Source organism: Oncorhynchus kisutch, linkage group LG22 (genome assembly GCF_002021735.2).
Source record: "Oncorhynchus kisutch isolate 150728-3 linkage group LG22, Okis_V2, whole genome shotgun sequence".
NCBI classification, from domain to species: Eukaryota; Metazoa; Chordata; class Actinopteri; order Salmoniformes; family Salmonidae; genus Oncorhynchus; species Oncorhynchus kisutch.
Window position 1 is genome coordinate 11,164,668 of NC_034195.2, and position 26,193 is coordinate 11,190,860.

The window sequence follows — 26,193 nt, forward strand, 5'->3', positions numbered from 1 at the left end:
TGGCTCTGGTGGACATTCCTGCAGTCAGCATGCCAATCGCACGCTCTGTGGCATTGTGCTGTGTGACAAAACTACTCATTTTAAAGTGGCCTTTTATTGTCCCAAGCACAAGGTGCATCTGTGTAATAATTATGCTGTTCGGCTTCACAATTTTTTTTGCACAAAATGAGATGAGCTTTTTGTGTGTATGGAACATTTCTGGGGTGTTTTATTTCAGCTCATGAAACATGTGACCAACACTTTACATGTTGTGTTTCTATTTGTATTCAGTTTAGTTGGATCCAGTCGACTCACGTCTACTTAACTGTTCAGTGCAATTCACCTGTCTCCATTCTCTTGTATTTTTACCTACATGATAACCTAGATCTCAATGAAATCTAAGATCTTAATGATTGAATACAAGGAATGTCCTAAGCTATAGCATCTTTCAGGAGTACACTGTAGAAAGTAACACATTACCCTAAAGATTTCAAACTCCATTTGAGGGGTCCAATTCAGTCCTTTATTTGAACAAACCTACATCTTCGCTGGTGTGGCGCTATAGGTCCGAAGTATTTTTTTTGCTGTTTTCACAGCGGCAGCCATGAGTGTAATATTTGGTGGTGGCACGAAAGGGCTGGGTTTTGAGTAATAACTCAATTATAAGTGTGACGAGGGCTTGGCCATTCACTGGCCAATCAAGGCTTTCCATTGCTTAATACTTCATGTGGTTATCTTAACTTCGGTAGGTTATTGACAATCTATGCGTTTTCATAAACTACAATCTGAATTGGGGCACAGAGTTCTTGTCCTTGTGGATTGACACTACAGTTTATTAAATGGCATGGGCTACAGTAAAGAATAATAGCAACAGTAAAAGAGCCAAGTGACCCAGCCTATCTCCTGTGATTACCTTTTAGTTAGCATTCTTTGTTTTAGCCGAGGCCAGTGTGTGTCCTTCAGAAATCACACACTCTTGGTTAACACAATTGTCAAGCCATACAGTGTGCTGTGCCATTCCTGCTCTATGAGAATCAGCCTCATTAAACTACCTCAACTGGAATCCTACCGGTCTGCCATCTGTGCCCTTACAAGCACCTGGGAGAGGATATTTAACCTTTTATTTAACTAGGCAAGTCAGTTAAGAACAAATTCTTATTTACAAAGACAGCCTACCCCTGCCAAACCCTAACCTGGACGACACTGGGCCAATAGTGCGCTGCCCTATGGGACTCCCAATCATGGCCTGTTGTGATAAAGCCTGTAATTGAACCAGGGTCTGTAGTGACGCATCTAGCACTGAGATGCAGTGACCGCTGCGCCACTCGGGAGCCCAGATATACAGTCCAGCAGGTCCTCCTCCACTACATTGTGGTCCAATTGAGACGGATCTTAAGTGCTTTTCCCCGGTGCAAGGTGCAAGACTACTACGTGAGTGAGGCTTTCACACATCCAGTAGTTCGTTCGACGCATCAGACACTTCCACCACAGCATCTACAAGATTGCGAGGTAGGCTATGTGAGCCATACACGGCATACTTCACCACACCATAGCACAGCACCGTATGATGTAAATGGTCCAGAAGAGGAGTGGTATTTTCATCATGAAGGAGCGGCAAAGATGACCCCCTTCACCTTGTCACATGCAACCTCATCCACTCGCCAGGTTCAATGGGATGCTGGCTCAGAGAGGGATCAGAGCCATCACCGGAGGGTATGGGTTAGAATCCCAGCTAGCCCACAGCCTGCAGAGAAAAAGAACACATGGAGGTCAGCAGAGAAGCCCCCACACCCTACCCTTACCGGGAACACAGGAAGCTGCCAACAGCTTTCCAAGCAGAGCTAGAGGAGATCCGGAAAGAGAACGAGAAGCTGCGTATATCAATCAAATGGATTTATAAAGACCTTCTTACATCAGCTGATGTCACAAAGTGCTGTACAGAAACCCAGCCTAAAACCTCAAACAGCAAGCAATGCATGTGTAGAAGCATGGTGGCTAGGAAAAACTTCCTAGAAAGGCCATAACCAAGGAAGAAACCTAGAGGAACCAGGCTATGAGGAGTGGCCAGTCTGGCTGTGCTGGGTGACGATTATAATAGAACATGGCCAAGATGTTCAAATGTTCATAGATGACCAGCAGGGTAAAATAATAATAATCACAGTGGTTGTCGAGGGTGCAACAGGTCAGCACTTCAGGAGTGAATGTCAGTTGGCTTTTCACAGCCGATCATTCAGAGTATATCTACCGCTCCTGCTGTCTCTAGAGAGTTGAAAACAGCAGGTCTGAGACAGGTAGCACGTCCAGTGAACAGGTCAGGGTTCCATAGCTGCAGGCAGAACAGTTGAAACTGGAACAGCAGCATGGCCAGGTGGACTGGGGACAGCAAGGAGTCATCAGGCCAGGTAGTCCTGAGGCATGGTCCTAGGACTCAGGTCCTCAGAGAAAAAGAGAGAGAATTAGAGAAAGCATACTTAAATTCACACAGGACACCGGATATCTCAGCTAGCCATAGAGCGAGAATTCGCAGAGGTTCATGGTGTTAAACAGGAAATGGGGAAGCTTGTGGATAAGGTCAGCAACCAGCTATACCCCCCCCCCCCCCAGCAACAGTCTGGCCCCTACTCAGCAACAGTCTGGCCCCAATGTACGAATTGAGTTTTCCCAGTCCACCTCATTCCCCCAGTTGAGCTAGAGGAAGAGCTCAGCGAGGAGTACGATAACGATGAGTTAGAGCAGCCAGCGTAAGAACAAGTAGTAGACCTTCTGGACAAGATGAGTGAGCTCAGTCATGAGGGATCAGGCTTCTTCTGCTGCTGCTAAGCAGAGTAGACCGGCATCGGTAGTCAAGTATCCAGGCAACCCTCCATGAGAGGCTACACCTTCGCCATGTCTCAGAGTCAAGTTACCACCCTGATGGGGGCTGTAGCCTACCTCCTCACCAGGCCAGTGTTGCACCTTCACACTTTTTGACACCATTGATTTTATAATGTTAATTGTTCTGACTGTTTTGTTATTGGGATAAAACATTTCATTGGCCTCAAAGTCACTCTTAAAGGCATCTAAGTGGGTATGCTGAACCTATATTGTGCAAGAAAAAATCTGTTATGAATTCTTTAGGTTTTTGTTAACGTGCTGTCAGTCAATAAACTGGTTACATTTCCAAAATCCCCTTAGTGGAAAATCATGAATTGTTATATGGAGGGCTATCAGCTGGATGGTTTGAGCGCATTCGATCCTCTGTAGAACAATACTGTTGAATGGAGCTTCGCCACATGTCTTAAAGCCCAGCTCTCTCTTTGTGTGGTTGCGCTCCATTGCTGGTTCCGATCAATGTGTGGTTGTGCTTATGTGGAAATGGTGGAATTATCTGTCTGCTGGCTTTGCCTTGGTCTTGTGTGACCCTGATCCGGCCTCACTAAGGAAACAACAGTATGAACAAAACAATTTAATAACAACCAGAGTGTGTTAGGACGTGTCAAGACCTGGGATACCTCAGGGCAGTGGGGTTAGACATGGTGCTCGGGATTAAGAGTTTAAAATAATTTCACTATTGGAGTAGTATCATAAATGTGTTGCATATTCAAAATCCATGTGGGGATTATTAGCTTAAGTGATTGACCCGAGCACTGCTGCGCGAGGGAGGCGCTCTATTGCTGCAGCTGTGGAGGGGCTGGTGTGAGATGAGAGGGTGGAGCTCTATTGCTGCAGCTGTGGAGGGACCGGTGTGAGATGGGAGAGAGGGTGGAGCTTTATTGCTGCAGCTGTGGAGGGACCGGTGTGAGATGGGAGGGAGAGAGGGTGGAGCTTTATTGCTGCAGCTGTGGAGGGCCCGGTGTGAGATGGGAGAGAGAGCGGGTGGAGCTTTATTGCTGCAGCTGTGGAGGGGCCCGGTGTGAGATGGGAGGGAGAGAGGGTGGAGCTTTATTGCTGCAGCTGTGGAGGGCCCGGTGTGAGATGGGAGAGAGAGCGGGTGGAGCTTTATTGCTGCAGCTGTGGAGGGGCCCGGTGTGAGATGGGAGGGAGAGAGGGTGGAGCTTTATTGCTGCAGCTGTGGAGGGCCCGGTGTGAGATGGGAGAGAGAGCGGGTGGAGCTTTATTGCTGCAGCTGTGGAGGGCCCGGTGTGAGCTGGGAGAGAGAGCGGGTGGAGCTTTATTGCTGCAGCTGTGGAGGGGCCCGGTGTGAGATGGGAGGGAGAGAGGGTGGAGCTTTATTGCTGCAGCTGTGGAGGGCCCGGTGTGAGCTGGGAGAGAGAGCGGGTGGAGCTTTATTGCTGCAGCTGTGGAGGGGCCGGTGTGAGATGGGAGGGAGCAGACGGATGGAGAGATGAACTTATGTGAGTGCATTGTTTATTGTTCATTTCACTTTTGTGTATTATCTACCTCACTTGCTTTGGCAATGTTAACATATGTTTCCCATGCCAATAAAACCCCTTGAATTTAATTGAGAGGGAAATACAGTAGTACTCACACAAGTATTCGAATACTAACGTCCGTTTGGATATTCAAATATTCTACATCCCTAGTCTGGCTGGGCCTGTTGGTTTTGGCAACCAGCCGCTTCTCTCTCACCTCTGACTGGGCCATGGGAGTCTGCCTCTGACAGGAGAACACTGCCACCTTTCATTTGAGGAGAAAGGGGGTGGAACAGGGGAAGAGGAGTAAAGGTGACACTCCCTCCCTCCACCCACCCCCTGTTGTGATGAAACCTGCCGTTCTTCTCCTTCTCACTTGGCCGAGATCTTGAGGTTTCCGACTCTTCCCTCTCCTCAGGAACACAGTGTTACTTTCAGAAGTCAAAGGATTTTCCCCCGAGGGACACCACATTTTAAATATTAGCTAGTTCCTATTTAGTAAATCATTGCGCGCCTTCCTGGGATTCAACAGCTGTGCTGCAAATGTCTCCCTGCTGTTGGTGAACTCTCGTAGCTCTGTAGCCTCGTTGTTCACTTGTAGTAGGCTTGTGACAGTGGCCCTGTAATGGTTTACTACTGCCGTGTCTCCTACCAGGTCACCCTGACTACCATTATGGCTACAAGGCCTACAACGGGAAGGACGGTGCCTACGGACAGAAGTTTGGTGCTCCAGTGACCTATTACTACGACAACATGAGCAGCAGTGACCTGTACACAGTGGACCAGGGCCTGCTCAAGGACTATGTCAAAAGGCAGATGTGAGTACTACCTACCTACCGTTGCTTTAAATGTACTACCATTGGTAACTATGCTTTATAGGTCAATGTTTCAAGAGGAAGCAGTCACTGTTGTTCAGCCTTGGAATAGTGTAATATAACATATATGCCATTTAGCAGACACTTTATCCAAACCGACTTAAACATGCATGCATACTTTCTCATATGGGTGGCCCCAGAATATAACATGGAATCTGAATCAAATTCCATCTCCTAAACAACTGATGACAATTGAAATTATGTTTATCTTCAACTCAAACGATGCTGAGAACGTAGGCAAATATTTAGTCTCAACTTTTCCCACATTGTCATTGTATTCCCTGACAAGGGCTTGGCTGACAGTGTTTCTTCTATTGAACACGCCTTCATAATAAAGGCATTTTAATTATAGGAAGAGTACCTTGATCCTCCTTGTTTTTGAACTTTCCGCATCTCTCCGTAGTGAGTACTACTTCAGCCTTGGCAACCTGGAGCGGGATTTCTTCCTGCGCAAGAAGATGGACCAGGAGGGCTTCCTGTCACTTGGCCTGATTGCCAGCTTCCACAGGGTGCAGGCCCTCACCACTGATGTCAGCCTCATTATAGAGGTACATTATGTTCCTTATTTACATGTTTAGCCAGATGGCTTTAGTCTCATAACTAAATACGTTTCTATGCCTCATCAGCTATATAATTTGTAGGTATTTCATGGCTTTTCATCGAGCTTTGACTTGTAAAAACCAGTTTCTGCAGACCGTATTAAATAGGACTGATCTCTCTTTAAACGTTGATGTTTAATATCTATCAATCTACAAAGGTATGTGGACACCCCTTCAAATTTGGTGATTTGGCTATATCAGTCACACCTGTTGCTGACAGTTGTATCCAATCGATCACACAGACATGCAATATTGATAGACAGACAAACATTGGCAGTAGAATGACCTTACTGAAACAGCCGCCCACTAGCCTAAGATCACAATGCGAAGTGTCAGCTGGAGTGGTGTACATTTTGCTGCCATTGGACTCCGGAGCAGTGGAAATTCGTTCTCTGGAGTGGGGGAATCACACTTCACCTTCTGGCAGTCCAACGGACTAATCTGGGTTTGGTGGATGCCAGGAGATCACCTGCCCCAATGCATAGTGACAACTGTACAGTTTGGTGGAGGAGGAATAATGGTCTAAATAATGGTTTTTCATGGTTCGGGCTTGGCCCCTTAGTTCTAGTGAAGAGAGATCTTAATGCTACAGCATACAATGACATTCTAGACGATTCTGAGCCTCCAACTTTCTGGCAACAGCTTGGGGAAGGTCCTTTCCAGTTTCAGCATGACACTACCCTTGTACGCAAAGTGAGGTCCATACAGAAATGTTTTTTCGAGATAGGTGTGGAAGAATTGACTGGCCTGCACAGAGCCCTGATCTCAACCCTATCGAACACCTTTGGGATGAATTGGAACACTGACTACGAGCCAGGCTTTTCCTTCACTCTGCGGTCCAACTCATCCCAAACCATGTCAATTGGGTTGAGGTCGGGTGATTGTGGAGGCCAGGTCATCTGATGCAGCACTCCATCACTCTCTTTCTTGGTCAAATAGCCCTTACACAGCCTGGAGGTGTGTTGGGTCATTGTCCTGTTGAAAAACAAATGATAGTCCAAATAAGCGCAAACAAGATGGGATGGCGTATCGCTGCAGAATGCTGTGGTAGCCATGCTGGTTAAGTGTACCTTGAATTCTAAATAAATCACCGATAGTCACCAGCTGCAATTTCTGAGGCTGGTAACTCTAATGAACTTCCGCAGCAGAGGTAACTCTGGGTCTTCCTTTCCTGTGGTGGTCCTCATGAGAACCAGTTCCATCATAGCACTTGATGGTTTTTGTGACTGCACTTGAAGAAACTTTCAAAGTTTTTGAAATGTTATGTGTTGACTGACCTTCATGTCTTAAAGTAATGATGGACTGTTGTTTCTCTTTGCTTATTTGAGCTGTTCTTGCCATAATATGGACTTGGTCTTTTACCAAATAGGTCTATCTTCTGTATACCCCCCTATCTTGTCACAACACAACTGATTGGCTCAAACGCATTAAGAAGGAAAGACATTCCACAAATGAGCTTTTAACAAGGCACACCTGTTAATTTAAATGCATTCCAGGTGACTACCTCATGAAGCTGGTTGAAAGAAGGCCAAGTGTGCAAAGCTGTCATCAAGGCAAAGGGTGGCGACTTTGAAAGATCTCAAATATAAAATAGATTTTGATTTAACACTTTTTTTTTTGATAACTACATGATTCTACCTATTATTTCATAGTTTTGATGTAGAAAATAGTACAAATGAAAAATATACGAAAACCCATGAATGAGTAGGTGTCAACTTTTGACTGGTACTGTATGTATGTATAGTGCATTAGGAACGTTTTCAGACCCCTTGACTTTTTTCACATTTTGTTATGTTACAGCCGTATTCTTAAATGGATTCAATTGTATTTTTTCCTCATCAATCTACACACAATACCTTATATTAACAAAGCAAAAAATATCACATTTACATAAGTAATCAGACCCTTTACTCAGCGCTTTGTTGAAGCACCTTTGGTAGCAATTACAGCCTTGAGTCTTCTTGGGTATGACGCTACAAGCTTGGCACACCTGTATTTGGAGAGCTGTTTTCAGGTCTCTCCAGAGATGTTTGATTGTGTTCAAGTCCGGGCTCAAGGACTTTAAGAGACTTGTCCCGAAGCCACTCCTGCATTGTCTGTGTGCTTAGAATCGTTGTCCTTTTGGAAGGTGAACCTTTGCCCCAGTCTGAGGTCCTGCGCACTCTGGAGCAGGTCATCAAGGATATCGCTCTACTTTGCTCTGTTCATCTTTCCCTTGGAGACAAGTCAGGATCCAGTCCCTGCTGCTGAAAAACATCCCCACAGCATGATGCTGCCACCACTATGCTTCACTGTAGGGATGGTGCCAGGTTTCCTCCAGATGTGACACTTGGCATTCAGGCCAAAGAGTTCAATCTTGTGTTCATCAGACCAGAGAATTTTGTTTCTCATGGTCTGAGAGTCCTTTAGGTGCCTTTTGGCAACTCTTAGCGGGCTGTCATGTGCCTTTTTACTGAGGACTGAGGACTTCTGTCTGGTCACTCCCAGAAAGGCATGATTGGTGGAGTGCTGCAGAGATGCTTGTCCTTCTGGAAAGTTCTCCCATCTCCACACAGGAACTCTGGAGCTCTGTCAGTGACCATTGGGTTCTTGGTCACCTCCCAGACAAAGACCCTTCTCCCCCGATTGCTCAGTTTGGCCGGGCGGCCAGCTCTAGGAAGAGCCTTGTTGGTTCCAAACTTCCTCCATTTAAAAATGATGGAGACCACTGTGTTCTTGGACGTTCAATACTGCAGACATTTTTTGGTGCCCTTCCCAGATCTGTGCCTCGACACAATCCTGTCTCAGAGCTCTACAAACAATTCCTTCAACCTCATTGCTTGGTTTTTGCTCTTGGGTGCACTGTCAACTGTGGGACCTTATTTAGACACGTGTGTGCTTATCCAAATCATGTGCAATCCAGGGAATGAACCACAGGCTGACTCTAATCAATTTATAGAAACATTTCAATGATGATCAATGATAACCGGATGCACCTGAGCTCAATTTCTCTGAATACTTATGTAAATAAGATACTTAAAAAAAAAATTGAATTTTGAAAAATTACTGAAACCTGTTTTCGCTTTGTCATTGTGGGGTATTGTGTCGAATGGCAATGCTCTTAACCGCAAGGCTACCGGCCACATACACTTTAAACCCCATATGCTCCTTTGACACCCCTTTTTGAAAGTCACTGAGATTTCTTTTTTTTTTGCCATGGTAGCCAAAATAATGGGCAACTGGGCATTTTTATACATGACCATAAACTGAGAAATGGAGAGGGATTCTTCTGCCCTTAATGCATCACCATCAAGCAGCTTAGAGAAGAGATCCTCCGGCTGTCAGCTCAGTTGTGAGAAAAGGATAACCTTCGCTGGTGCGAAGAGTCAAGTTAGCCTGATTTGAAGCCTCCATCCGCCCTGCCAGGTGCAGTCCCATCCCCCTCTTCCTTCCCCATCAGGTTCCATCACTGTGGGCAGCTCGAAATGACCAAGGTCCACTGTCACCCAGGAGCCCGTATCATGATATCAACTCCCTCCTGCCCATGGTTCTGGACAACTACTCCAATATTGACACCATCGTCACTCAAATATGTTTTAATGACCTCCGCTTTAGGCGATCTGAGGAACTTAGGGAGGACTACAAAGAAAAATGTAACACCCTCGCGAGCACAGAGAGGTGAATAATTATCTCTGTCCCCCTCCCGTGCTATCGAAGGGGTTTGGCGTTTTCAGCCGACTCGTTGCCCTAAACAAGAATCCGATGAACTTTGCAGCAACAGGAATGTCTCCTTCTGTGATAACTTTCATTTGCTGTGGGTGCAACCAGCACTTTTTAAGAGACTGGATTCACCCTAACCACAGGGGTTCCAGAATGATTTCCAGCAACATTATGAACTGTTTTAGAGACTGATGGACAGTGTCTGGTAGTTCTCCAGTCCTCACTATAAGCAACACAGGACTTGTGAGTAACTGAATTGATGTTCCTTCCGCTAACTGTGTCTTCTAGTGAGTTTATACAAAATGTCTTCTCCTACCATTCTGATAGATTGGAGTCTGTCAGAGAACCTGATTTTCAACGTTCATAATTTGGTTATTCCTTTCGTTACCTCAAGGCCGACGCCCCAGGGGCAGAGTGGCCTACACTCATTGAATTTGGAGCTTTTAAATGTTAGGTTTTTACTAGTGATGGCTCTTTCTCGTGAATAACCCAATTTTTTTTGTTGCATGTTTCTCACTGAAACATGACTGTCTTCAGATTATATTGTCGTTCTTATTGAAGCCCCCCCCCTGGACTAAAGCTTTTCATACTCTATCAGAAAAGGGAAAAAAGTTGGGGTGACAACCTCTTTTTTTACTAATGCTAATAGCTGTAAGGACATTTTGTTTGGTGACATTTGGGCATCTGTTATGCTATACTGTTTAAATGTCAGCCACCAGTGCTGGCCATAACCCTGTATAGGCCACCAAAGCACTGCCCCACGTTCTTTACGGATTTATCTGAACTATTATCTATTGTCCTTGAGATATATTAATGTTGACAGACTGACTGAGGCCAATGCATTTATGAATCTTTTGAGCTCTATGGACTTTATCCAACATGTTGCTGGGCCCACCCATAACCTCGGCCATACTCTGGTCCTGGATATTACCAAGGGGCTTTCTACTGGGCCCACCCATAACCTCGGCCATACTCTGGACCTGGTTATTACCAAGGGGCTTTCTACTGGGCCCACCCATAACCTCGGCCATACTCTGGACCTGGTTATTACCAAGGGACTTTCTACTGGGCCCACCTATAACCACAGCCATACTCTGGACCTGGTTATTACCAAGGGGCTTTCTACTGGGCCCACCCATAACCACGGCCATACTCTGGACCTGGTAATTACCAAGGGGCTTTCTACTGGGCCCACCCATAACCACGGCCATACTCTGGACCTGGTAATTACCAAGGGGCTTTCTACTGGGCCCACCCATAACCGCAGCCATACTCTGGACCTGGTAATTACCAAGGGGCTTTCTACTGGGCCCACCCATAACCGCAGCCATACTCTGGACCTGGTTATTACCTGATGAGCATTTTGTGCCCTAGCCTACAATGGAAAGGCATATGGATTTATATTTTCCCTGGATGACACAGACATTCTCAGGATATCACAAATGTAAGCCTTCCACCTGCCTTCTTGATCCCATGCTCACCACCTTCTTCAAAATATTTTTTAATGGCACATCTGAAGAAGTGCAAGCTATTGTTAATCACTACCTGTTCGTGGGCACTTTCCCCACTGCACTAAAAACTGCTATGGTCAAACCCCTTCTGAACCCCTTCTTCAACTCTTAGCAACACTGAGACAGTCTTAGTTAAACTGATAAATGATCTTGGAGACAACACAGATGCCAATCAGGTCTCTGTCCTTGTACTCTTCGATTTAAGTGCTGCATTCAACACTGGTGACCATTATGTCCTTCTGGGTAGATTGGAGAGGTGGGTTGGCCTCTCCATTCCAGTTCTAAATTGGTTTAGGACCTATTTAACCATTTGTGGACATAACTCAAGAGAAAATAGATTTCACGTGGCGTTCCAGAAGGTTCGATTTTGTGTGTTACTGTTCAGTTTATATCTGTTACGCCTTGTCAGCATTATCAGAAAGCACAGAATTAAATATTCACTGCTACATAGGCGATACACAACTTTTACATTTCTGTGTAACCAGAGGATTTTAGCTCCACGGATAAAATATTAGACTGTATTGGTGATTTAAATAATGTGATGGCTCACAACTTCCTCCAGCTAAGTCAAGACATACCGAGTTACTTATTGTTGGAGCCAAAGCAGAGAGAATCTATCTGCACATGTTAATTCACGGGCAATAAAGATAAAACAACCTAGGTTTCATTTTAGATTCTGAACTCTGTTTTGAATCACACAATAGGAATGTGACCAACATAGCTTAATACCACCTGAGGAACATTGCCAGGGTGCAGACCGTTTCTCTCTGTCTGATACAGAGAGACTCATCCATGTTTGACTACTGTAATGATCTCCTGTCTGGTCTACACAAGAAAGCCATTGGTCAACCGCAAAACCGAATGCTGCAGCACAGGTACTGACCAAGACCAGACAGAGCACACATTACACCGGTTTTAAAGTCTGTCTGCGCTTGCTGCCTGTGAGTTTTAGAATTCATTTAAATATTCTTCTATTGGTTTTTAAATCGATCCACAATTATGCACCCCAATACATTTTAGACATGGTTTTGAGTTATGTAACCAGTAGTTCCCTCGGGTCCTCTGGCACTGGCCTTTTAACTATCCCAAAGCCTAGGACCAAGAGGCATGGAGAGGCAGCCTTTAGTTATTATGCCCCCAGCCTCTGGAATAGCCTGCCAGAGAACCTGAGGGGGACCAAGAGGCATGGAGAGACAGCCTTTAGTTATTATGCCCCCAGCCTCTGGAATAGCCTGCCAGAGAACCTGAGGGGGACCAAGAGGCATGGAGAGACAGCCTTTAGTTATTATGCCCCCAGCCTCTGGAGTAGCCTGCCAGCGAACCTGAGGGGGGGCCGAAACGGTGAACATAATTAAGAGATCTTAAAACACACCTTTTTAGCACTGCTTTTCCTTAGGGTGCTTTTTAGTCTGATTTTATTGTGATTCTTAAAAAATATATATATCCTCTGCAGAAAATATTTCAGTTGACATTTTTTTCTTTTTTTCTGTGAAGCATATTCTGTTGCATCCATGTCTGAAATGTGCTGTATATAGTGCCTTTGGAAAGTATTCTGACCCCTTGACTTTTTCAAAAAAATAAATTTATTTTCCAAAGGCACTTGATTTGATGATGAGATGTTAATTGCTTAATGAACTCTGGAACAACACCTGTGTTGAACCACCTGCTTTCAATATACGTTATATACCTCATTTACTCAAGTGTTTTCTTTATTTTGACAGTTGCATGTAGATGCATACTATATCATTGTGTTTAATACCCTCAACACTTTTTAAAAATCTACCCGTAGTCTTTGAAGGACAGCAAAGAGGTGGAAATCATTGACATGAAGATCCGTCGGAAGGTGGAGCCTGAGAAGTGGCCACTTCCTGGCCAGTCCATGGGACCGGACCACAACCAGGTGGACCTGACCCAGCTCATCCACTGCCCCGAGTTCGTGCCCCGGCAGATGCCCACTAAGCAGACAGGTATAGTAGCTATACCCCCTAGCCAGCCACACACTATACAACTGATAGACTGAATGTACTCAGATCTTCAACCAAAACCTAAAATTGAATAAAGTAAAACCGAATGAGCAAATAACACAAAATGTTGATACTTATTTAATTTATTTACAGCGCCTTCAGAAAGTATTCATACCCCTTCACTTATTCCACATTCTTCTTGTTACAGCCTGAATTCTAAAAGGATTAAAAACATTTTCTTTCTCACCCATCTACACACAATACACTATAATGACAAAGTGAACATGTTTTTAGACATTTTTACAAGTTTTATTAAAAATGATATACAGAAATGTCTCATTCACACCCCTGAGTCAATACATGTTAGACTCGCCTTTGGTAGCAATTTACAGCTGTGAGTCTTTCTGGGTAAGTCTCCCTAAGAGCTTTACAAACCTGGATTGATACAATATTTGCACATTTTTATTAATCTTCCAGCTCTGTCAAGTTGATTATTGGTAGTTGATTTAAGTCAAAACTAACTCTATTAGCAACTTCAATGTATATTTAGTGTGTTAGGTTATTTTCCTGCTGAAAGGTGAAATGTGTTTGTCTGTTGGAAAGCAGACTGAACCAGGGTTTCCTCTAGAATTTTGCCTGTGCTTCGCTTTATTGCTTTTATTTTTTTCCCCAAAACACTCCCTAGTCCTTGCCGATGACAAGCATACCCCCAACATGATGCAGCTGCAACCATGCTTGGAAATATGAAGAGTGGTACTCAGTGATGTGTTGGATTTGCCCCAAACATAACACTAAGGGGTGTCCAGGGCATAAAGTACATTTCTTTCCCACATTTTTTGCAGTTTACCTTAAGTGCCTTATTGCAAACATTTTTTTTTTTTTTTTACAAAACAGGCATGTTTTGTAAGAAATAAAATCATGTACAGGCGTCCTTTTCACTCTGTCATTTAGGTTGGTGTTGTGGAGTAACTACAATGTTGCCGATCCATCCTTAGTTTTCTCCTATCACAGCCATTAAACTCTGTTTTAAAGTCATTGACCTCAGGGTGAAGTCATTGACCTCAGGGTGAAATCCCTGAGGTGCTTTCCGTCCTTTCCGGCAACTGAGTTAGGAAGGACGCCTGTAACTTTGTAGTGACTGGGTACACCATCAAAGTGATACATCATCAAAGTGTAATTAATAACTTCACCTTGCTCAAAGGGATATTCAATGTCTGCTTTTTTGTACCCATCTACCAAATAGGTGCACTTATTTGCGAAGCGTTTGAAAACATCCCTGGTCTTTGTGGTTGAATCTGTGTTTTGAAATTCACTGTTCTGAGGGACCGCACAATTATCTGTGTGTGTGGTGTACAGAGATTAGGTAGTTATTCAAAAATCATGTTGCTCACAGAGTCCGTGTAACCTGTTAAGCACATTTTTACTACTGAACTTATTCAGGCTGGCCTTGTCAGTAAGTATTCAAGCCTTTTAAGAAATTTCAGCTTCTCATTTTTAATTCATCAGTAAAAATCTCAAAAAGCACAATTCCACTGACATTATGGGGTATTGTGTGTAGTCCAGTGACACAAAATATTAATTTGATAGATCTTAAATTCAGGCTGGAACACAGCAAAATGTGGAAAAAGAAAGTGAATACGTTCTGAAGGCACTGTAATTAACAAACTTGTGCAACACCCAATGCCCCCCTTAGCTGTAATGACTGCAACCAAATGCTTCCTGTAACTGATGATCAGTCTCTTAACATCCCACTCTTCCATGCAGAACTGCTTTAACTCGGCAACATTTGTGGGTTTTCGAGCATGAACTGCTCGATTCAGATCCTGCCACATCTCAATCGGGTCCAGACTTTGACTAAGCCATTCCAGAACTTTACATTTGTTTGTTTTCAGCAATTCTCATGTAGACTTGTTTGTGTGTTCTGGATCTTTTGCTGGGTCTTGCTGCATGATCCAGCTGTGCTTCAGCTCACGTATGAATTGCCTGACATTCTCCATTTAAAACTATCTAATACAGAACAGAATTCATGGTTCCTTCAATGACGGCAAGTCCTCCAGGTCCTGAGGCATCAGGCAAAGCATCCCCAATCCATCACATTACTACCACCACCATGCTTGACTGTTATGATGATCTTACTGTGGGATGCAGTATTTGGTTTTCACCAGACATAGCGGGACCCATGTCGTCCAAAAAGTTGACATTAAATTTTGCTAAAAAGCACCTGGATGATCATCAAGAACCCTGGAAGAATTTGTCAAAATGTGAGCTTTCGACGATCAGGAGGCTGGGCATGGGCTCTCAGACATGGGCTCTCTCAGATCCTCAAAGTCCTACAACTACACCATTGATAGTGTCTTGACTGGCTGCATCTCTACCTATTACGGCATCTGCAAGGCACTCTTCCCAAGGCACTACAAAGGGTGGTGAGTATGTCCCAGTACATCACTGGGGCCGAGCGTCCTGCCATCCAGGACATCTATACCAGGGGGTGTCTGAGGAAGGCCCAAAATATTGTCAGATTCCAGCCACCCAAGCCATGGACTGTTCTCAATGCTACCGCACGGTAAGCAGTACCAGTCTGGACCCTGAAACAGCTTCTACCCCCAAGCCATAAGACTGCTAAACAAGGCTGCTAAATAGCTAATCAAATTGCTACCTGGAATACCTGCATTTACCCTTTTTTTATTTTTATTAACTGTCTTGCGCTGACTCTATCCACACCCTCTAGACTCTACCCGCACACATACAGTGGGGCAAAAAAGTATTTAGTCAGCCACCAATTGTGCAAGTTCTCCCACTTAAAAAGATGAGGCCTGTAATTGTCATCATATCTACACTTCAACTATGACAGACAAAATGAGAAGGAAAAAAATCCAGAAAATCACATTGTAGGATTTTTAATGAATTTATTTGCAAATTATGGTGGAAAATAAGTATTTGGTCACCTACAAACAAGCAAGATTTCTGGCTCTCACAGACCTGTAACTTCTTCTTTAAGAGGCTCCTCTGTCCTCCACTCATTACCTGTATTAATGGCACCTGTTTGAACTTGTTATCAGTATAAAAGACACCTGTCCACAACCTCTAACAGTCACACTCCAAACTCCACTATGGCCAAGACCAAAGAGCTGTCAAAGGACACCAGAAACAAAATTGTAGAACTGCACCAGGCTGGGAAGACTGAATCTGCAATAGGTAAGCAGCTTGGTTTGAAGAAATCAACTGTGGGAGCAATTATTAGGAAATGGAAGACATACAAGACCACTGATAATCTCCCTCGATCTGGGGCTCCATGCAAGATCTCCCCCCGTGGGGTCAAAATGATCACAAGAACGGTGAGCAAAAATCGCAGAACCACACGGGGGGACCTAGTGAATGACCTGCAGAGAGCTGGGACCAAAGTAACAAAGCCTACCATCAGTAACACACTACGTTACGACGTGTCCCCCTGCTTAAGCCAGTGCATGTCCAGGCCCATCTGAAGTTTGCTAGAGAGCATTTTGGATGATCCAGAAGAAGATTGGGAGAATGTCACATGGTCAGATGAAACCAAAATATAACTTTTTGGTAAAAACTCAACTCGTCGTGTTTGGAGGACACCATACCTACTGTGAAGCATAGGGGTGGAAACATCATGCTTTGGTGCTGTTTTTCGGCAAAGGGACCAGGACGACTGATCCGTGTAAAGGAAAGAATGAATGGGGCCATGTATCGTGAGAATTTGAGTGAAAACCTCCTTCCATCAGCAAGGGCATTGAAGATGAAACGTGGCTGGGTCTTTCAGCATGACAATGATCCCAAACACACCATCCGGGCAACGAAGGAGTGGCTTCGTAAGAAGCATTTCAAGGTCCTGGAGTGGCCTAGCCAGTCTCCAGATCTCAACCCCATAGAAAATCTTTGGAGGGAGTTGAAAGTCCGTGTTGCCCAGCAACAGCCCTAAAACATCACTGCTCTAGAGGAGATCTGCATGGAGGAATGGGCCAAAATACCAGCAACAGTGTGTGAAAACCTTGTGAAGACTTACAGAAAACGTTTGACCTCTGTCATTGCCAACAAAGGGTATATAAAGTATTGAGAAACTTTTGTTATTGACCAAATACTTATTTTCCACCATAATTTGCAAATAAATTCATTAAAAATCCTACAATCTCATTTTGTCTGTCATAGTTGGTGTACCTATGATGAAAATTACAGGCCTCTCATCTTTTTAAGTGGGAGAACTTGCACAATTGGTGGCTGACTAAATACTTATTGTATACTTACACTGACACCCCAACACACACACACATACATTTGTATATATGTGGACACCCCTTCAAATTAGTGGATTCATCATTTCAGGCACACCCATTGCTGACAGGTGTACAAAATCAAGTACACAGCCATGCAATCTCCATAGACAAATGCTGGTGGTAGAATGGCCTCACTGAAGAGCTCCCTGACTTTCAATGTGGCACCATCATAGGATGCCACCGTTCCATCAAGTCAGTTCGTAAAATGTCTGCCCTGCTAGAGCTGCCCTGGTCAACTGTAAGTGCTGTTATTGTGAAGTGGAAAAGTCCAGGACCAACAACTGCTCAGCCACGAAGTGGTAGGCCACACACGCTCACAGAACGGGACCGTTGAGTTCTGTAGCACGTAAAAATGTCTGTCCTCTGTTGCAACACTCACTACCGAGTTTCAAACTGCCTCTGGAAGCAACATCAGCACAATAACTTCGTCAGAAGCTTCATGAAATGGGTTTCCATGGCCGAGCAGCCGCACACAAGCCTAAGATCGCCATATGCAATGCCAAGTGTCGGCTGGAGTGGCATAAAGCTTGCTGCCATTGGACTCTGGAGCAGTGGAAATGCGTTCCCTGGAGTGATGAATCACACTTCATCTGGCAGTCCGACAAACAAATCTGGGTTTTGCGGATGCCAGGAGAACGCTACCTGCCCGAATGCATAATAGTGCCAACTGTCAAGTTTGGTGGAGGAGAAAGAATGGTCTGGGGATGTTTCATGGTTCGGTCTAGGCCCCATAATTACAATAAAGGGAAATCTTTGGAAAGTATTCTGACCCCTTGACTTTCTCCACATTACAGCCTTATTCTAAAATGTTATATTTTTCTCATCAATCTACACACAATAACCCATCATGACAAAGCAAAAAACACTATTTTGTGCAAATATATTAAACATAAAAAGCGGGTACCTTATTTACGTATGTAATCAGACCCTTTGCTATGAGACTCACAATTGAGCTCAGGTGCATCCTGTTTCCATTGATCATCCTTGATGTTTCTACAACTTGATTGGAGTCCACCTATGGTAAATTCAATTGATTTGGAAAGGCACACACCTGTCTACACTACCGGTCAATGTTTTAGAACAGCTACTCATTCAAGGATTATTCTTTTTTTTTTCTTTGTATTTTCTACATTGTAGAATAATAGTGAAGACAAACTGTAACTTGCACATATGGAATCATGTAGTAAAAAATAAAAGTGTTAAACAAATCATGAACATGATGGTTACTCGTGACAGAGCTCCAGAGTTCCTCTTTGGAGATGGGAAAAGCTTCCAGAAGGACAACCATCTCTGCAACACTCCACCAATTGGGTGAGTGGCCAGACTGAAGCCTCTCCTCAGTACAAGGCACGACAGCCCGCTCGGAGTTTGCCAAAAGGCACCGAAATGACTCTGACCATGAGAAACAAGATTCTCTGTTCTGATGAAACCAATATGGAACTCTTTTGCCTGAATGCCAAGTACCACGTCTCGTGGAAAACTGGCACCGCTCATCACCATGCCTACGGTGAAGCATGGTGGTGGCAGCATCATGCTATGGGGATGTTTTTCAGTGGCAGGGACTGAGAGACTAGGCGACATTGAGGGAAAGATGAACAGAGCAAAGTACAGAGAGATCCTTGATGAAAACCTGCTCCAGAGCGCTCATGACCTCAGATTGGGGCGACAGTTCACCTTCCAACAGGACAATGACCCAAAGCACACATTCAAGACAATGCAGGAGGGACTTCGTGACAAGTCTCTGAATGTCCTTGAGTGGCCCAGCCAGAGCCCGGACTTGAACCCTATCAAACATCTCTGGATAGACCTGAACATAGCTGTGCAGCAACTCTCCCCATCCAACCTGGCAGAGCTTGAGAGGATCTGCAGAGTAGAATGGGAGAAACTCTCCAAATACAGGTGTGCCAAGCTTGTAGCGTCATACCCAAGAAGACTCGATGTTGTAATCACTGCCAAAGATGCTTCAACAAAGTGCTGAGTAAAGGGTTGGAATAATGTAAATGTGATATTTCATATTTTTATTTATATATACATTTGTAAAATCTAAGCCTGTTTTGCTTTGTCATTATGGGGTATTGTGTGTACAGTCGTGGCCAAAAGTTTGAGAATGACACATACTAATTTCCACGAAGTTTGCTTCTTCAGTGTCTAATGTTTTTGTCAGATGTTACTATGGACTACTGAAGTATAATTACAAGCATTTCATAAGTGTCAGACTTTTATTGACAATTACATGAAGTTGATGCAACGAGTCCATATTTGCAGTGTTGACACTACTTTTTTCAAGGCGTCTGCAATCCGCCCTGGCATAATGTCAATTAACTTCTGGGCCACATCCTGACTGATGGCAGCCCATTCTTGCATAATATTTGCTTGGAGTTTGTCAATTTGTGGGTTTTTGTTTGTCTACCCGCCTCTTGAGGATTGACCACAAGTTCTCAATGAGATTAAGGTCTGGGGAGTTTCCTGGCCATGGACCTAAAATACTGATGTTTTGTTCCCCGAGCCACTTAGTTATCACTTTTGCCTTGGCAAGGTGCTCCATCATGTTGGAAAAGGCATTGTTTGTCCACAAACTGTTCCTGGATGGTTGGGAGAAGTTGCCCTCGGGGGATGTGTTGGTACCATTCTTTATTCATGGCTATGTTCTTAGGCAAAATTGCAAGTGAGCCCACTGCCTTGGCTGAGAAGCAGCCCCACACATGAATGGTCTCAGGATGCTTTACTGTTGGCATGACAGGACTGATGGTAATGCTCACCTTGTCTTCTCCGGACAAGCTTTTTTCCGGATGCCCCAAACAATCGGAAAGGGGATTCATCAGAGAAAATGACTTAACCCCAGTCCTCAGTAGTCCAATCCCTGTATATTTTGCAGAATATCAGTCTGTCCCTGATGTTTTTCCTGGAGATAAGTGGCTTCTTTGCTGCCCTTCTTGACACCAGGCCATCCTCCAAAAGTCTTCGCCTCACTGTGCTTGCAGATGCACTCACACCTGCCTGCTGCCATTCCTGAGCAAGCTCTGTACTGGTGGTGCTCCAATCCCGCAGCTGAATCAACTTTAGGAGACAGTCCTGGCACTTGCTGGACTTTCTTGGGCGCCCTGAAGCCTTCTTCACAACAATTGAAATGTTTTCCTTGAAGTTCTTGATGATCCGATAAATGGTTGATTTTAGGTGCAATCTTACTGGCAGCAATATCCTTGCCTGTGAAGCCCTTTTGTGCAAAGCAATGATGACGGCACGTGTTTCCTTGAAGGTAACCATGGTTGACAGAGGAAGAACATTGATTCCAAGCACCAGCCTCCTTTTGAAGCTTCCAGTCTGTTACTCGAACTCAATCAGCATGACAGTGATCTCCAGCCTTGTCCTCATCAACACTCACACCTGTGTTAACAAGAGAATCACTGACATGATGTCAGCTGGTCCTTTTGTGGCAGGGCTGAAATGCAGTGAAAATGTTCTTTGGGGATTCAGTTCATTTGCATGGCAAAGAGGGACTTTGCCAGTATCTGGATGGGAGACCAGATGCTGCTGGAAGTGGTGTTGGAGGGCCAGTAGGAGGCACTCTTTCCTCTGGTCTAAAAAAATAAATATCCCAATGCCCCAGGGCAGTGATTGGGGACACTGCCCTGTGTAGGGTGTCGTCTTTCGAATGGGACGTTAAACGGGTGTCCTGACTCTCTGAGGTCATTAAAGATCCCATGACACTTATCGTAATAGTAGGGGGTGTTAACTCCGGTGTCCTGGCAAAAATCCCAATCTGGCCCTCGAACCGTCGCGGTCACCTAATATTCCCCAGGTCGTTGCTGCAAATGAGAACGTGTTCTCAGTCAACTTACCTGATAAAATAACGGATTAAAAATAAAATAACATTCTGGAGTATATGCAAATTGCCATCATACAAACTGAGGCAGCCGACTTTGAAAATTAATATTTGTGCCATTCTGAAAACTTTTGGCCACAACTGTAGATTGAAGAGGGGGGGTAAAACGATTTAATCCATTTTAGAATAATGCTGTAATGTAGCAAAAAAAGTGAAGGTCTGAATACTTTCCGAATGCACTGTAGCTACCTCGACTACCTCGTACCCCTGCACATCGCCTCGTTACTGTATATGTTGTTTTTACTCGTTACTGTTATTCAGTGAATTTCTATACTCAAGTGTTGCTTTCAATTGCAGGAAAATCCCCGGTTAGGTTGCAGTCATTTGTAGTTAGTGGTGGCACAACAATTTGAGTGTAAGGGGGAATTCTTTTTTCCGACTGTAGGCATTGGGTGTTGCTTAAATTTGTTTGAGAATGCTTTCATGTATTTAATAATCAGAATAGGCTAGTGGGAGGAGCTATATCAGGACAGGCTCATTGTAATGGCTGGAATGAAATCTATGGAATGGTACCAAACGCATTTAAACAGTGTGTTTGATGCTGTTCCATTGGTTACATTCCATCCCTTTAAAATTAGTCCATCCTTCTATAGCTCCTCCCACCAGCCTCCACTGCTATCAACATGTGTTATTTGTTCACTCAGGTTCCTTTTATCTAATATTGGGTTTTGGTTGAAGATCTAACATTCAGTGTCCACAATATGCAAAAATAGAGAAAATCAAAAACCTAGTCAGCCGCACCCACTTTAAGAGACTGGTCTAATAAAGAGACTATCGAAGAGACTATCGAACAGACGTGTGTGTGTGTGTGTGTGTGTGTATATATCATTACATTATATCATTATCATTACATGCATTTAGCCATATAAAGTAGCTCTTAAATCACATGGCTGTGCTCTACCACCTAGCCAGCCACAATCACTATCTACGCGCTTGTTTCTCGCTATCCTCTTACATCACAACGCTCAGGGGAAGGCTAAATGCTTCTGTAAGTTGGCTCAGTTGGAGCAGAACCCAGACACTTGTTCCCTAAGGACCGATGTATACAGTGTAATACTGTGAGGTGTAAAACCATTGGATAAAAGGGCTTATTTCTTACTGCTTCTCTGTGAGTACACTGATTCAGTCAAGTGCTTTCCTGCTTTGTGTCTAATAGACAATGATTAGAAAACGCTTATTATTTAATCAGGTAGGACTGATAGGTAGTTCAAGGGGTATGAGTGGTAGCTATGACTGCATTCCAAGCACACACTATAAACAGAATAGGGTGCCATTTGAGACACAACTATTGAAATGTAGCTGATATAGAGTGGGCTTACCCTCACTAGGCCACTCTGTAGGCTTGTCTAGTCTCGTGCTCACCTATAGAGTCAATCTAATCGACAGAGTCTGCTCCAGGGTCTCCCCGGTCCTCCACGCCCACCAGGGGCATGACCAGGGCCTCCATGCAGCCCAAGATGGAGCAGGACGTGTCCAACCTGAAGAGCATGCCCAAGGGACTGTCGGCCAGCCTGCCCGACCTGGACTCTGAGTCCTGGATCGAGGTGAAGAAGAGACCCAAGCCCTCCCCGGCCAGAACCAAGGTGAGTGGAGTTGGATCCAGCCACTCTATGTCCAGTTGAGTGGTCTGGCAATGAAAGAGGATACAGCGGAATGGCTCTCACTCACCTCAGACCATTATCCTACATCTGTAAAAACAAATCTCTATAACAAAGATCATTGTCGGTTCTATTTGTATGTATTTTCTCTGTTGGAATTAACGGGAATATATGGGAATTAATATTAATACCATTTTAAATGTAGTTTTTTGCATTGGATATATTTATCATATGGAAACAAACATTTTAATCCTTCCAATCGAAATAATACAATTTAGTTACAAATTGAAGTTTAATTAAATGAGTTGACTCTTCACATGGGATGATTTTGCTGAACAACGAAAGGGAATATTAAATGATCCCCAATGATCCATCGTATCTCCCCAAAACTTTTTCAACATACATCAAGAAATTAAAGCTTTGGTTGTCTTCCTCTCAGGCTTCCATGTCTTCTCCCTGGACCTCTTCAATGTCCACCTCTTGAACATCAGACTCTGAGGCCTCGTCTTCACCAACCTTGAGGATGGCTTGTTGTCAGGCTCAAAAAGCCTCAAATTTGCCCGTATGACCACCAATTTTTCAACCCTTGTATTGGTCAGTCTGTTGCGTGCTTTGGTGTGTGTTCCCAATCAAGGACCAGTTGAGGTGGCTGATGTTGGTGGGATTTGGAGGATGATGGAGGCAACAGGAGAAAGAGGCTCTGATCCACAAAGTCCCTTCAACCAGGTGGCTGATGAGATGTTGGCACGACTGCCATATTGCATCTCCATCCCAAAGCCCTTGGAAGTGTACTTCGCCAGACTGCTAAGAACCTTGCCCTCATCCAGGCCAAAGACACGGTAGTGATGACACCATAGGCCTTGTTGATCTCTGCACCAGACAGGATGCTCTTGCCAGCATACTTTCGGTCGAACGTGTACGCTGCGGCGTGTATGGGCTTCAGGCAGAAGTCTTCATGCTTTTTGATGTATTTCAGAACTGCAGTTTCCTCTGCTTGGAGCAACAGTGAAGTGAGCAGGGCAGTGCGGATTTCTTCTCTTACATCTGCAAGCAGAGTCTGAACATCAGACAGGATGGCATTGTCTCCCTCAATCCATGGAATGGCTACTGCTATAGGTTTCAGAGGTTTCAGGCTGCTTACCACTCTCTCCCAAAATACATCATCCAGGAGGATCCTCTTGATGGGGCTGTCCATATCGGCAGACTGTGATATGGCCATTTCTTGGAGAGACTCCTTCCCCTCCAGGAGACTGTCAAACATGATGACAACACCACCCCAACGGGTGTTGCTGGGCAGCTTCAATGTGGTGCTCTTATTCTTCTCACTTTGCTGCTATAACTTGATGACCCTTCACATACAACCATTTCCTTGGCTCTCTTGTAGAGTGTATCCATTGTTTTCAGTGCCATGATATCCTTGAGGAGCAGATTCAATGCATGAGCAGCACAGCCAATGGGTGTGATGTGAGGGTAGGACTCTACTTTAGACCAAGAAGCCTTCATGTTCGCAGCATTGTCTGTCACCTGTGCAAATACCTTCTGGGGTCCAAGGTCATTGACTGCCTTCAGCTCATCTGCAATGTAGAGACCGGTGTGTCTGTGCTCTTGTAGAATACTGGTTGAGGGGTGGAGATGTAGTTAATTTTTCCTTGCCCATGAACATTCGACCACCCATCAGAGATGATTGCAATACAGTCTGCTTTCTCTATGATTTTCTTGACCTTCACTTGAACTCTGTAAAACTCTTCATCCAGCAAATGAGTAGATAAAGCATGTCGGGTTGGAGGGGTGTATGCTGGGCGAAGAACATTCCGAAATCTCTTCCAATACACATTGCCTGTGAGCATCAGAGGTGAACCAGTTGCATACACAGCTCGAGCAAGACATTCATCAGCATTTCTCTGAATACGTTCCTCCATTGAGTCTAAAAAAACTTCTGATTCCAGGAGGACCATGAGCTGTTGCTATCGATAAGGTGTCTGAGTCATCATTTACACCTCGAATAGAAGTAGAGGGACCTGTCAGGGGTTGTTGTGAGCGCTGAGGGAACTTTATGCACTTCGCCAGATGATTCTGCATCTTTATTGCATTCCTCACATATGATTTTCCTTCTACATTAGCTGCAGTGAAATGTCTCCACACATCAGATAGTGCCTGTGGCGTTTTCCTGTAAAGATTATTTTAAAAAATAAATACAATTCCATGTACAGATAAATAGTTTAAGCAGCTAGATTAAACAACTCCTTTGGTTTTAAAATGAAATGTGTATTGGGACAGGCGAATAAACACTCCTCAGTTAGCAGGCTCAAGCAAGCTAAAAACCCACATGGTAGCAAAAGTTAACTCACAGAAATATTTAACCAGTTAGAAATGATTTATACACACTTTGCTGTAAGCTACTATTTACTAGTTAACAAAAAATTGTCATATTCACCCCACCCAGTATTGTAGTTAAAACTTACCAGAAAGTGTGTAGTCCTTGGTTCAGGCAGTGTAGTAGTGTCAGCTCAATAGCATCTCATTAGTGTGCAAGATCTTGAGAATCAGCTGTACATTCCATTGAATCGGGGATAGTGTAACCAAAACAACTAAATGTAATGTTTTAAAACTGTAATATGTATGTTTTTTGATGACATTATCAAATTCACATGGAAAGGTGTGTTATAGATCTGTCATTCTCATTGAAAACGAGTCTATGAAGCAGTTCTATGTGCACTATTTCTATGCTTCCCGTTCTTAAGTTTTGTTTTTGTGTCTCTTACTTTCGGTTTGTACACCAGCTTCAAAAAGCTGAAAAATACAATATTTTTGGTTTTGGAAAATATCTTTCACAGTAGTTTAGATGGTACTACGAGCCTCTACAATATAAAAATTGTAGTCTGAAATTTGTAGTAGTCTGAAAATCGATTATAATTTTTGCGACCAGAAAATGGCAGAGCAATTTCTGAGTAGTGCAGCTTAAAGTCCACAGCAATGTACACCTCTTCAGGTGACCGCTTTTGAGGTCTGGGAAAAATCTAAGAATTTTTGATTTTTTGGTGTAGATACCCTTTAATTCAAGTGCTCACCAGCCAGGGATTTGTTTTATTAGGGTGTTTTTGTAGTTCACATGCGATTGCAGAGTTTGCTAAACAAATCGCCACTGGATTGATGCAAGTAATCATGATCTAATTCTGCCAGGTAGTAGGCATAGACCAAAGCGCTTGTTCAAAGTAGTACACAACATAGGGAATAGGTTGCCATTTGGGTTATGTTCAATATGTTACTGTTCATCACCAGTCCATTCCTCCTGCCTGTGGTGTTATCTATTCATCTGTTCACCAGCACCCTCTTCATGGTGTCCCTGCCTGTATACAGTATGACTGTCTGCCTGCTCCATACCTCTACATTGCCCTTTCTCTACTTCCTTGTCTCCCTCTCCACCTTGGCACCCATCCA

General features: G+C 44.0%; 1 protein-coding gene across 3 annotated transcripts in view; it reads left to right on the forward strand.

The window, feature by feature from the left end:
* The window catches only part of LOC109867323 (La ribonucleoprotein 1, translational regulator), an 89,007-nt gene that overhangs the window by 47,541 nt on the left and 15,273 nt on the right, over positions 1 to 26,193 (forward strand). For 2 of the 3 annotated variants that reach the window (XM_020456427.2, XM_020456430.2), the window contains 4 exons: positions 4,987 to 5,149; positions 5,610 to 5,754; positions 12,805 to 12,982; positions 22,544 to 22,740. In XM_020456427.2, coding sequence (XP_020312016.1) covers positions 4,987 to 5,149; positions 5,610 to 5,754; positions 12,805 to 12,982; positions 22,544 to 22,740 — 683 coding nt within the window. The remainder of the gene's footprint in view (positions 1 to 4,986; positions 5,150 to 5,609; positions 5,755 to 12,804; positions 12,983 to 22,543; positions 22,741 to 26,193) is intronic. The other variant, XM_020456428.2, reaches the window with a different exon arrangement.